The sequence below is a fragment of the Mchenga conophoros genome, linkage group LG12 (assembly GCF_057382185.1).
Source record: "Mchenga conophoros isolate Kocher_MC1m ecotype Shallow Benthic linkage group LG12, M_conophoros_male_GT1.1, whole genome shotgun sequence".
Lineage (NCBI taxonomy): Eukaryota > Metazoa > Chordata > Actinopteri > Cichliformes > Cichlidae > Mchenga > Mchenga conophoros.
This window is the reverse complement of record NC_140537.1, coordinates 20,093,729-20,106,428: the sequence shown is the minus strand read 5'-3', so window position 1 is coordinate 20,106,428 and position 12,700 is coordinate 20,093,729. Positions and strand designations below refer to the sequence as shown.

Below are 12,700 nucleotides of genomic sequence, written 5' to 3'. Positions count from 1 at the left end.
TAGAAGTCATCTGCTTTATTTACTTATGTCAAACAATAATACATAAGAGACGAGAGGTCAAAAGAAAACCAACCATCTACATTTAAAATAAAGAAATTTCAGTCCTGAGATTGACAAAAAGCAGGGAGAACAGACAAAATATCTACTGTGATCGTTGGGATGGAGGAGGGACAGTGGCAGTTTCAGCAAATTGAAGATGATGGTTGTGGGGAGATTAGGGGGAGATTGCAGAACTGGAGAGGGTAAGCAATCACTGGGATGCTTGGCTGTAGGCACATTCAAAAGTTGAAAACCCCACTACTAAAGGATTTTACAGCTTTTTTTCTTTTTTCTTTTTTCTTTTTAAATATTCAGACTTCTTAGTTCAAAATCTGAGTCTCATATATTATAATTTTTCCAAAAAAGAAAAAAGGAAGATATTCTTTACATATTTTCATCCTGAGGAGACAAAATCATTTTTAAACATAAATACAACACTGCAGGGAGAACAATAAGAGAGATGCTTTATAGATTTCCCATTTCCATATATATTATTTTCTCAAGGTTGCGGCACCCTCAGACTTTGGCAGCGTTGGTGCATTTGAGATCGTTCGGGAAAAACAGCCCTGTTTGTCCACAGGAACATTCGGAGAGCCTCACAAACAGTGAAAGGAATCAGGAAGAAAATAAGCAAAATCCCCAGACTTTTGAGTTTTGATTGGATACAGCAATATCCCCACAGCGTAAACAAGATGAATATTTGGAGGCCATAAGCTTTCTCAGCTGAACATACATACTTGTGGCGCTGAAGAAATAAAAACGCTCTTGGAATTATGCCCCGCTGCATTGCCTTTCAGAAAAGGGCTCCGAGGCTGTGCCTTTTGGGATAAAGATCCTGATTTATTTCTTCATCTGTGCTGATCTTTTACCTTGCGGTGCATTTAACAGGTGCTGAAAACAAAATTTAAATTCTACGGCGCTCACATGTGACCCATCCAGTTCTATCAGACAGCACTAAAGAGACAGCAGTGTGCTCAACGTTTGTGACAAAACACAGAAAAATCTTTTAATGGTATTGTGCAATACAGCAATAAGGCTGGTGGATTAACAATACAAGCCTCCTCAAAACCAACTGAACTATTGATTAAGGTATTTTCTTGCTAGGTAGGAGCCAAATGGAGAGGAATGGCCTTGTGGATGTAACGTTAAGGAGGGATGCTGGGAAGAACTCTGAGATGAGAGCCCCAGGGGCCCAAGGGCAGCCAGGGGACATGACTGAGGTTGACCAAATCATTGTGGAAGTAAGGGGGTGGGGGGGCGCTTGGGCCTTCTCCCCCTCCTGTCATCTGTAGATTAGAGCAGCGCCAAGACTCTACAGAGTGAGCAGCTGCCTATATATTTTTTTGTCCTTCCCTCCCCTCCCGTTCCCTCTCTTCTGAGAGTGAAAGAGCTGACCCTGCTTTGAACGACCCCGTCTGCTCTCTTTTCTTCTCAGCAGTATTTAAGGCGCATAATATGCAACTAGACCTTTACACTGGGTAAAGGTCCTCGTGGCCTTATTGGGATTTACTAAGGGATTTTTACAACCAGCATAAGTCATTTCACCTTCGTTCTGCCCTCGGGCCATCCGTGAGAGCATCTCTCTGCCCTTGAAAATGTGTTAACAGTCAATATCGGTCTGTTGCTACAGCGATAAATTACAGATCCAAATGTCCTCATTCAGACTGAGATTTCTGTGTCATTAATAATTTCCTGGACAAAATATTTGTTGAAGTGTTAAAAAGTTTAAAGTGAAGTTTTTGTTTGTTTGTTTTTTTACTTAGGAAAATCAGATTGAGGCTCAATAAGTCTTTCAGCCAGAGAGGTGATTTCAGTTGGCCTTCAATCTGATAAGTGACCGCAGAGCCAAATAGGGGAAGCTTCAACCAGGCACCAGGAATATGGCAATTATCCTGATTACTGATGCTTCGAGGCTTCTCTGGCCCCCAAATCCTTGCCCACATCCTTTCCTCTCTCCAAACCCCCCTTTTTTGTTTTTTTTTGCTGAGACCTGTCACATTGCACAGGACCCATCAGCCAGGCAGAGAACAACCATATAACCATATATAATCCAACAGAAAACAAATCCCCTCGATCAAACACAGCCCAGCCTTTAAAGCAGGCCTCTGAGCCCAGGTGCCAGGGTGCAGTGCTGAGGCCCTCAGAGAAGCCGCGGAGGCTGTGATTTAGCAGCCTCCCCCCACCCACTCACCCACAGAAAACCATTCTATCCTCCTCTTTAACGCCAGCCAGCCAGTCCTAACCTTCAGTTTGTTTAAGCACTGCTGAACCCAGTTGGCCCCGGATAACGGGAGGGTGGGCTTAGATAATGACATGCCATATGCCACTCTGCCTCTGCAGCTGAGTGAGCCATGGCTGGATCAGCCCAGGCACAAATCTATTTGAAATTTAATTCTATTATCCTAATATGGGCTAAGCGTCCATTGTCCAAATCAGGAACAGAGGAATGGACCACAGTTCCAGGGATAAGATGCATCCCATCAATAGAAGCTCATTAATGTGTGTAAAGGACCAAGGGGACAGACAGTTTGGAGCCTGTACATAATGAACGGTGGCCACAAAGGCACAGAGTCACCTTTCGCTAAATAAAACTGTTGTTGTTTTTAACTTTGTATTTTTCTAAATGACAAATGATCGTATTCACGTGGATTTTTTCTGTTTATTCGGCTGAAGTTGGCTTCAAATGGCCAGATTTCTCTCAGTATCTAAGAGGAAATCCTTTACTATTTGAAAGGTGTTTGATTTCAACCCTTTGACTGAATGAATACTCTCTGCTGGCTGTGTCCTGTAGCCAGACGTCACCCAATATTCCCATTAGTAGAGAGGCCTGGTGCCTCAGACCTCCACTGGTGGGAAAGGCCAGACACTAGAAGCTCCACTGCCTCAAGTGTCTCCTCTTCACTTCAACATCATGTGACAGGGTTTAATGCTTGGATGCCGAAGCCAAACGGAAGGGATTTTGGGAAGGGATGTATCTGTAAATCTGTCAAAATATTTCTACAAGACAGAAAATATGCTGGAATCAGACCACGGCTGGGGCATTAAGCTGTTGAAACAACATGAAAAATTTCACTGGAATGTTAAAGAGGCTTACTGTGCAAATTTAAGCCAAGGGGCTTGGTACTCTTTAGACTGGAATCTCTGTCAGCGTTCAGATACAGTGGCATGCCTACGAACACCATTACCTCAAAATTTAAGGCTCATCGTTAATAATTAAGGGAAAAGATCAAATCATAACGATGCTTCTTCTTCTTTTAAATATCCGTCGCATTTCAGTATTAACGGTTAATGTTTTTCAGCAGTGCTGTCTGTCCCGTATCTTTGGATGGCCAAAGTGTAAACATTTAAAAGACGATCATCTAAATGCACTGCTACTACTACGTTTATCATTACAGCACATTATCCGAGCGATGTCACACACCGTATTCCACTCTGGGTCTCACAGAGCTGCTGTAACAATATCCCAAGCTTCCCACTGCCTTTTAGAGGTCACATGTTAAAAAATAATCACAGACTTCAAAGCCGAAATGTGGCTTCTGAATACATTTTTAAAGAAATTTATTTTACACCTCAAAACAAAAGATGGATAAGGATTAGGGATGTGGTACATTGGGAATGTATTGACAACTGTAGTTTACATTTTTTTTGGTGTAAGCTCAGAGAAAAAAAATGTTAATACAGTCATAATAATTGCACTTCATAAATCTAGACTAATGCCAGTATTTCCCCACAACAAAGCTCTGGTTCTTTCTTCCTCTGCAGTTAATAAATTCAATTTACTACTCAAATTTGACTGACAAAAGAAATGCTAATTTAAGACCAGAGGACTGCTGCACTGATCCAATTTTTCTCTTTCACTTGAGTCCCACTAGGCAATAAAACATCGCAGTAATTTAAGTGCAGTACATTCAAGGGAATCTCACAGTCATAATAAATATTTCACTGCTCTGAATCATCAAGTTAAGACTGGCCTCGGCTAAACGCATCCCAACCAGGGGCTGAAATGGACAATGAAAAGCAGTGAGCTTTGAGTCTCATTTCATCTGATGCCAGAGGACAGGGCATGATTGTTTTCATTTGTTTTTGTTTGCAGGATTAGGGGTGAATAGCACCCCGAAGATATGATCTCCATTTGTTTCCACCACTTTCTCATGATGATAGCACCTGACAGATGAAGAGGCTGTAGTGCTGTAAATACAGTCATAAAGGAGTCACGTGAGAAAATGCTCTCTAGCTCCACTGAAAATCTAAAGCCTCCGAAAATAAAAATTAAATAAGAGGGGTTGAATTTGCAAACCATCTCCCGTACATTATGCAGATATAATGTTTATGGGACCGGTGACTCAGTCTTTCGGTCTTGGTGGTAAAAATCTTGTAATGACAGAATTTGAGAAGAAGAAGAAAAAAAAAAAGTCTGAGGATTTTGAAGAACACAAATTTAAAAAAGAAAAAGACAAAGCACGCACGCATGCACTCAGCCACATACACGCATTAACATACATGTAAGGTTATGCAGATAACCTCCCAGTCACATTCTTCATTGTAACAATTCTTTTTCTTGTAATGTTTTTTTTTCTTTTTTGCAATGTTTTCTTTTTAAATAAGTATTTATTGTATTGTATGATTCCAGTGTTGGTTAGGAAAAAAAACAGCTCTCCAAACAGGTTCTTACAGAACCAAAGCAGCAACTATGCCTCACACCAGGACATAAGAAACTGCACGTCAGCCAGAGGAGAAATTATTAAGTCATCAAAACAAGAAGTGGAAAATAATAAAATTAAATTGAAAAAAAAAAAAAGCAAGCATTTGAGACACTTTTCCCCATAGCAGCCAAATACATATAATATACCTACAAATATATCAAACAACAAAAAATAGGTTCAAGTTTTTCAAGTTTCTTAAATATATCATATCCAAACTACCCAATTCCAAACTTCAAAGTTAACAAAATTCAAGCAGTGCAATTTATGTATCAATTATTATAACAGCAATAATAACTAATATCGTACTAGCCTTTTAACTCAACCTTATGATCCTTGTACATAACACCCGAGTACAGCCTATAGTCTTCTCACTTGTCAGTACATGTTTTGTTTTTTTGTCTTTTGTACGTGTTCACGTGTGTGTACTGTTACAGAGTTTGGATTTTGAGAGCAGCCCTAAATATTGGCCCTTTTGTGACCATTTCAGTGACAACCTACACAGTAGCTTCATCCTTAGTATTTAGAATGGGGATACAAGTGGCTTATGCACTTCATGTCAAGCTATGATTCTGGTCAAAACAAGTTCAGGCATGAGAAAAAAACAAAAACAAGAAACAAAACAAAAACAGGAGACCAAAAATATAATTAATTCAAAATCCTATTGGCAAACCACAAGCTGGAACATCAGGAGAATCATGAAATCCCTTTTCATTCCCACTGGCAATCACTACCACTTTTTGTATTTGGGATTTCCACAGCCTACCTTGAAACCACCAAACCTAGGGCCACACAGCACGACAACTGCTCTTCTCTAAGCACCCACACTAGTTAAAGCAGTGGCACTCGCATCAACCCCCTGCCCCCCCTCCCAAAAAAAACATCTGGTTTTTTTTTTTGTTTTTTTTTTTAAACTTGGAGAATCTTCACAAATTCACAACTCTTGATTCGTTTCCTTTACTTCCCCCTCTATCTGTAAACAGGGAGGCGGATGTGTGCATGCTGGTGGTCTAAGAGACGTGGCACAGACACAGTCTCGTAGCCTTTGCCAAGCATCTGCTCCTTGATGCAGGGTGGGTGGATGTCGTTGATCAGGTACTCCAGAGACTGCAAGCTGCTGCTCAGCACAGACGTGTTGCACAAGCTTTTGCTGGGCAGGCTGCAGCACAAACCTCCCCCGCTGTCTATAGCAGGGTGGTGATGGTGATGGTGATAGTGGTGATGGTGGTGAGGGTAGCCCATCTCTCTGTGCCCTGTGGCCGGCCCTCCGGTGGAGGTGCCCAAAAGCTCCTGGGGATTGTAGCAGTCACTGTCAGGTGTCACCAGCACGCTGTTCCATGGCGGCGCAAAGTACTGACCCACTGAGAAGTTTCCGTGCATACCCACGCAGTTCAAAGGGGAAGAGCTGACTTTGTCCAGCCCGCCTCCTCCACTGGCACTGGCAGTCAGGTGGTAAGGTCTAGAAGAAGAGGAGGACACCTGGGCACCCATAATCCCTCCTCCTGGAACACAAGTTTCCGGGGACTTGCTGATGGCGCCCCCTCCTCCACTGCCTCCACTGTACATGCGGAGCACAGCCTGTTGCTGCTGCTGTTGCTGCTGATGTTGCTGCTGCTTCTGCCATAGTATATAGTCCATACCATCTGCGTACACACCAGTCTTCATCGCCTCTGAGTTCTGAGCCGGCAGCCCCTGACCTGTATATACCATGTTAGCCTGGGGACCCATTCCTACCACATAGCCTCCACCGGAGGAGTTAGAAGAGACCCCCATGACAGCCGCGCCCTGCTTGGAAGGGCTGGAATTCGATGGTGCGGTGGCAGCCCCTTGACACACCTGCTGCAGAGCCTGGGCCTGGCAATGTTGGTTGATCTGGTAGATGATGCTCTGAATGGAGGGAAGGTTGGATTGCGTGGGCAAGGCCAGGCCTCGGCCCCCCGTTACAGGGATCACTGAGCCAGCTACAGTGACATTTGGGGGCACTGACAGTCTGGGGCCTTCTGGAGGCTTTGAGGGCCCAGTGTGGTATACCATTTGGCCATGGCCACTGGCTAAAGTGCTACTACTAGGGGGCGGGTATGGGGCAACAGCTATGTGGGCTGGAGAGAGCTTAGTCCGTCTGCCTTCGGAGTTCTTGAGAACACCTTTTGAAGAGACGAAGGTGGATGTTGACGATGATGACGATGACGAGGAGGAGGACTTAACAATAGCAAGGAGACCCTGGTAGCCCCCTGTGTGGAGGTGTGGGTAGGGACTATAGCGTTGGCCTGTGGTGTCATATCCATTTACAGTCCGGTTAAGGTGCTTGTGCTGGGGAACCCTGATGTTGGTGGGGAAGATCTTGATGGACAGCGGGCTGTTGGCTGTCTTCTGAGCATAGGCATCAAGTTCTGCCGCAGTGGGGTAGCGAGGGGAGTGTGTGGGCACTACTAGTTCACCTGCAAGACACAAAAAAGAAGAAAAAAAAGAATGACTTAAATGAATAAATGCCCGTAGAAGAAGCGAACAGCAGACCTGGGGTTTAATTACCAGAAATATCAAAGAGCCTGACAGCAATGGCATTCACAAAGCCGGGTCAATCAATTGTAATAACCACTGTTCTCCTGGAATAGTAAGATCTGGCAGCAGCACCACGGCTAGATTGAAAGCAGGTTAAAAGATGTCATCGTGACACAAGAGCAGGCGAATAACACAAGATTACAAACAGCAGAAACACTTCAGAGCAAACCCACACAGAGTTTGAAAATTGTAAATGAGGGCTGGCATTCATTTGCGTTCTCTCTCTCGTCCTCCATCTTAGCTTTCCTCCCATCTCATTTTCTCACCCTCCTGTGGAAGTTCATCCCTAGACAAATGGATCTTTTTAAAAACTCATTCTGTCAAAGCCTGGTACCTTAGGCGCTGTTAAATCAGTGCATTGTGAAATTAATTCGGACTCTCTTTAGCATTGAATTGGGTTAGCCTTGGATACCAGGCAAGGAGGGATGAAGGGGAGGGGATAAAAGCTTGTTTAATTGCAGTGGCACATTTGAGATTTATAAGTGCTATCACTTACTGGGTCTTACCCTTGGCCACAGAATTTTCACATTTTTTATTCAGTCCAGGAGTACATGAGAGGCCCTAGCAAAAACCTATTAAAAATCCATGGGGAATTAGTAGCCTGGTTAAGGTGAACTACATGAGAGCAGAGCCAAGTCCAGAATACTTGAGTGATATTTTTTTTTTTGCTGAAAGTATTTGTTAAAAAGGCAGAAAAACATAAACTCAGTGATGAAATAAATCAAACATTAGTTTTACAAATGGTATGCTCATACGTGACAATGAAATATTTCCAGTATGAGGTTAGAGAAGTAAAAAGCTGGCCTCCGTATCCTTGTAATATAAATTGATGTTACAAAAACTACACAAAAATGCTTGATTGAACAGGAAAAAAAGATAAATAGACGCCAGTATAGCAAATGTCTTCCTCTTACTTTACGTCCAAATTCTCTCTAAGGTTTGACCAGTGAAACCACTCATTTCAAAAATCAATTGGACACTGGTGTTGAGTGAGACTGGCGATGGTCCTCGGTCGTTGAACCAAGGGTTGGCCATTGTGAACTGAGGTGGCAAACAGGAAAAAATGCAATTTCTAAAAACCCCACCATGTGTCATTGTTTGGGGGGGGGGGCACGGAGGTGAGGCACTGCAGTGAGATTGGATTTAAACAACATTATTCAGGCAATTTCATGGCTACTTAGCTCAGTGCAACAAAAAGGGTATGGGGGTGGGAAAAGAACTCAATTTACAAGCAATATATCAGCTGCCACAAATGACTTGCAACCCCTTCAAAAATGACTTTTTTATGCAAAAGCTAACAAAATGCACAAAAATTTAACTGCCGTAACTGTGCCGTCAGCAAATGTCCTGGCGACCCAAGGCAGTCTGCAGGGTGCAGGCTGTGACTAGGACTCACTCCATTTGCTTTCCGATTGCAAAATCATTTTAAAGAGACTCCACAGCCAAGTAGTCACAATTCTCATTTCTTTGCTCCCATTACAGAAAGCATGGGGAGTTCATTTCAAAAACCCTATGGGTCTCCAACTGTGAAAATGATTAAATCTACAAGATCCATATCATAAAAGAAATAAATTGGGAATTTAACAGCAGACTGGAGAAACTGTGAATATTCCAAGCCAAATTTAGTGCCTGAACTATTATACGCGTGTTGTTTCATCCGACAGGCAACATGCTTTCCAGATCAGAAACTCTATGGCATCAAATTAGGCTTTAAATTTTGTAAAAGAAAGAAAAAAAAAGTGCTGACATTAATTATTTAATTTTAATTTAGAGTGTCATTCTAATGGGCTTGTCTGAGTATGCCAGGCTAGCCTATCTAAGATCTAACCAACCTTACTGAGGCAAAGCCCTGCTTCCCTGGTGACAGCAGTGCCATTTGCTTTGATGTTCTGACTTGCAGAGGAAAACTGACAGAAGACTTATTTGCTCAGAAGAAAAAAACATGCTCATTTCAAAGCACATTGCTGGTCCACATGCAAATGGATGGCAGCATTTTTTCTGATCATCTTTACATGAGGGCAAAAAAACATCTTTGATCATCACATGGTCTAAATGAGGAAAGATACTTGGCTTTCAGGCATATCAAGGGCCTGTGCCCTGCCGCCCCTATAAGCCCCCAGCTGCAGTATGCCCATCATTCCACCTAATTACTGCCACATGAGGAAAAAAACTATAAAAACAGCCAGGAAATTCATTAAAGGGTGGCTAATTCTATTCCTTCTCACTGACTGAGCCCATATTTTCCATGCCTGAGCCTGCATTTCTTCTGAGAGAGAGAGAGGAGAAAGCCTTCTCCCTCCGTCTTTTCCCAGCTTGGCCCTTGTTTGTCAATAGGCAGAGCCTTTGGCACACCAACCTGGCATCAAAGGGTTTCACACTTCACAGGCCACAGGGATTAGAGGCCTTTCAGGCCTACAAAACCCATCTCAGCTCCACAAAGGCTTCCGGTTATTAGAACCCATGGGCATAAAGGAAGAAGAGGAGGAGGAGGAGGCAAATGAGCATCTGGATGCTTCTGATTCTGGCTTCCTCTTTAAAAAGTTCCACGGTAAAAATTTTATAGCAAAGTTGATTACAGTAGCCTAAGTATGGCCACAAACCAGAGCATATTTCACTCTCATACACACATTGTTATTCACACTGTGTGTTTGATGTGCGGGGTCTCTGCATTTCTCTCCTCCAGAGCAGTAAGTCTATAAGTGAGGACATGGAGGTTAAAGGAGTGAGTCTCTTTTTAGGCTGGCGCTCTGTGACTTATTGGTTTAGGCTGCAGTAGATCATAGCAATGAGCAGCAGCATACAGATGGTGCGGGCTGATAAACACCCTCTGAGGCCGCCAGTACTGCCTCCTTTGTGCGAGCCCTTACCTCCTCATAAGGTGGGAGGGGGGGTTTCCTGCACCTGTGCACACTCTCTAGCGTGGTCGTGCATGCAAACATCATGCAGAAAAACAGGGGGAAAAAAATGGGGGGAGGCACATTCGCATGCATACACACACCTGCATCGGCAGTTGTGTGTCTCATTTGCCATCAGTGGAGCATGTTGTTATCCTCTGCTCAGCGCTCTCTCATGAAATGTAGGGCAGGGACAACAACAGGTGCCTGTGCGGGCGACAGCCTGCAATGCCTCCTGGGCTAAATGCTTCACACTCGCTTCATTTCAACATGCGACAGCCTTGTAAGGATTAATTATTTCCCCTGGGGATGGAAGAATATGCTATTTCCCTTCCTGAGAGCAGGAGGCTATGTGCACTCACAAGCACATGAAATAGCTCACAGTAAATGAACAGCAAAACCTGGGCAAGCGCTGCTTTGAAAAGAAGTAAGAGCGGAAAAAAAACTTTCACATGAAAGGAATGTAAACAAACCAAGCATAGTGTGATTGAACTGCATTGGAGATTAGATAAAAGCTCAGGCAAACACATGCATTAGTACTGAGAGATCACGCGCCAGGGAGCGGAGATGGCAGGGAGGCAATTAATGGGCTGACCTTCGTCCTTAATCACCCAGTGCCTGGCACACAATGCCCATGTGTCAGAGCAGCACATCTCTAAATGCCACCCCTCATTAGCACGATGCACGCCGTGAGAGAGGGGCTATCTGTGCAGTGCTCCACTCTCCAGCGGTCAGACAGAGATAGCAAGGCAGGGATTGGATAACATGGCAGCACAGCACTGAACTGAGCTGCAATAGGCCATGATATGATCTAGAAATCCCATTTCACTTGGAGGATGGGCACTCTCCTTTCTCTCCATTTTTGATTGGCATGAAACTCCCCAAGCGCAACGTCCTTGGTGTACCCGGTGCTGTCACTGTGATTGCGTGTGTGCTTTTTGTGTGATTGCTCTGTGTGTGTGTGTCTGTGTGCATTTGGTGAAGGGGGTACCCAATTCTGAACACTCAATTAACACTCCTTTAATTAGCCAGCAGTACATTTTGAATTCTGATGAACTAATTTTCTTGGTGTGACGGTGGAAGAGGCGGCAGAGGGGGGAGGCCTGGTAAAGATGAGGTCCACTGGGTACAAAACAGCAATAAAGAGGGAACTGGTTAGATTAGACTGTAAAAAATCCATTAAATTCTGTGCACTTCTTCCAAGTGAGAGGTCAAATTGTGTTGATCACAAGAAGCAAAGGCAGACAGAGAGAGTATGAGAGCATGGAGTTAGGTGAGGTGAAAAGAGGAGGGGTAGCAGGGGAGAGGAGCAAAAAAAAGGAGAGGAGATAGGGAGTCAGAGGCTGTGCGAGAGTGCAGCACCAAATCCAGAGGACCACGAGAATGCTTTGCATTTTAATTAGAGGTTTAAATGAATAAGCGGAGGAAAAAGTCTGAGAGAACTGCCTGAGATGCCCTTGCTCCCATTTATTAGTGTTCCAAGTGTTCTAAAATTATGAGCAGGTTGGAGAAGTTTCTTCTTATTAGCGGAGAAAACGCTCCAAAACATCAAAAAGCCCTCAGCATTTCCTCACTCACTCCTGCAAAGTCTACGTCCCTACTTACCACACGCTTTGATCCCCTCTGACCATGCACACTGGTGAGCAGGGGAGAAGAGCGCTTGTTTAGATGAAGGAAGAGGACCATTTGGTTGAACTGCAATTAGGTTTTCACAGAACAACGAGTGTGTAATACACTCAGACTACGGCCAAACAAACAGAGCAGCCTGTGATGAGGTTAGGGCAAACTACAGGAACAGAGATGACCAGGAAGACGAAAGAAAGCGAGAGGTCAGTCTTAGTTCAGCACCCGCTACTTTCGCTGGGAACCATTTCCCCTCATAATGACAGTCCACATTAAGTAAAAGCACGTCCTCGAAATACTCAGCATATATACCGTAAACCTATATGCACTCATGTGTGCTGGGCCTCTTTTCTTCGCCTTTGCTCTTCATTTATCTGGGTTGTCTTTTTGAGGACTGGGCTGGCGGGATGCTCCTTTTCCACACTCTCGCAGCCCATTCCTGCACTAATGTACAGTCAGCCATTAATCTCACTGTAATAAATTTATTCAAATTAATAATTCATGGCAATTCAAATCCTTCACATCACAATCTCCCAGCTTGGAAAAGGTTTGACCTGTCAAGCACGGGGCAGGCTGAACAGCATTGTCCCTTGAAGGAACCCTTGACCTGTGGCTATTGTTTATCTCTTAGCAGATAGAATCAGCGTCCCTTAACTTGCTGTAAAAGGATGGGCAGGCTGGGGAAAGCCAGAGGCAGCTTCACGTCCTGAACAATACCTGCCTTGTGCTAATGGAGGTGTCATCTGGCACAAGGCTGATTAGTCAGCGATTACAGCCAGGCCTCAATTGCCGTGACAACTGCTGCAAACACAATGGGCCCTGATAGAGCCAGCTGTTTGGTCCTCTGCAATTAACCCTGCATCCCACTCGTCTCCGGCAGAGCGC

At 44.0% G+C, this 12,700-nt stretch overlaps 1 protein-coding gene across 1 annotated transcript in view; it reads right to left on the bottom strand.

Moving 5' to 3' along the window:
- Positions 1–12,700, bottom strand: part of fam222aa (family with sequence similarity 222 member Aa) — a 51,603-nt gene continuing 38,903 nt past the window's right edge. The window contains exon 3 of the mRNA XM_085294305.1: positions 1–7,177. Coding sequence (XP_085150431.1) covers positions 5,709–7,177 — 1,469 coding nt within the window. The 3' untranslated portion in view covers positions 1–5,708. The remainder of the gene's footprint in view (positions 7,178–12,700) is intronic.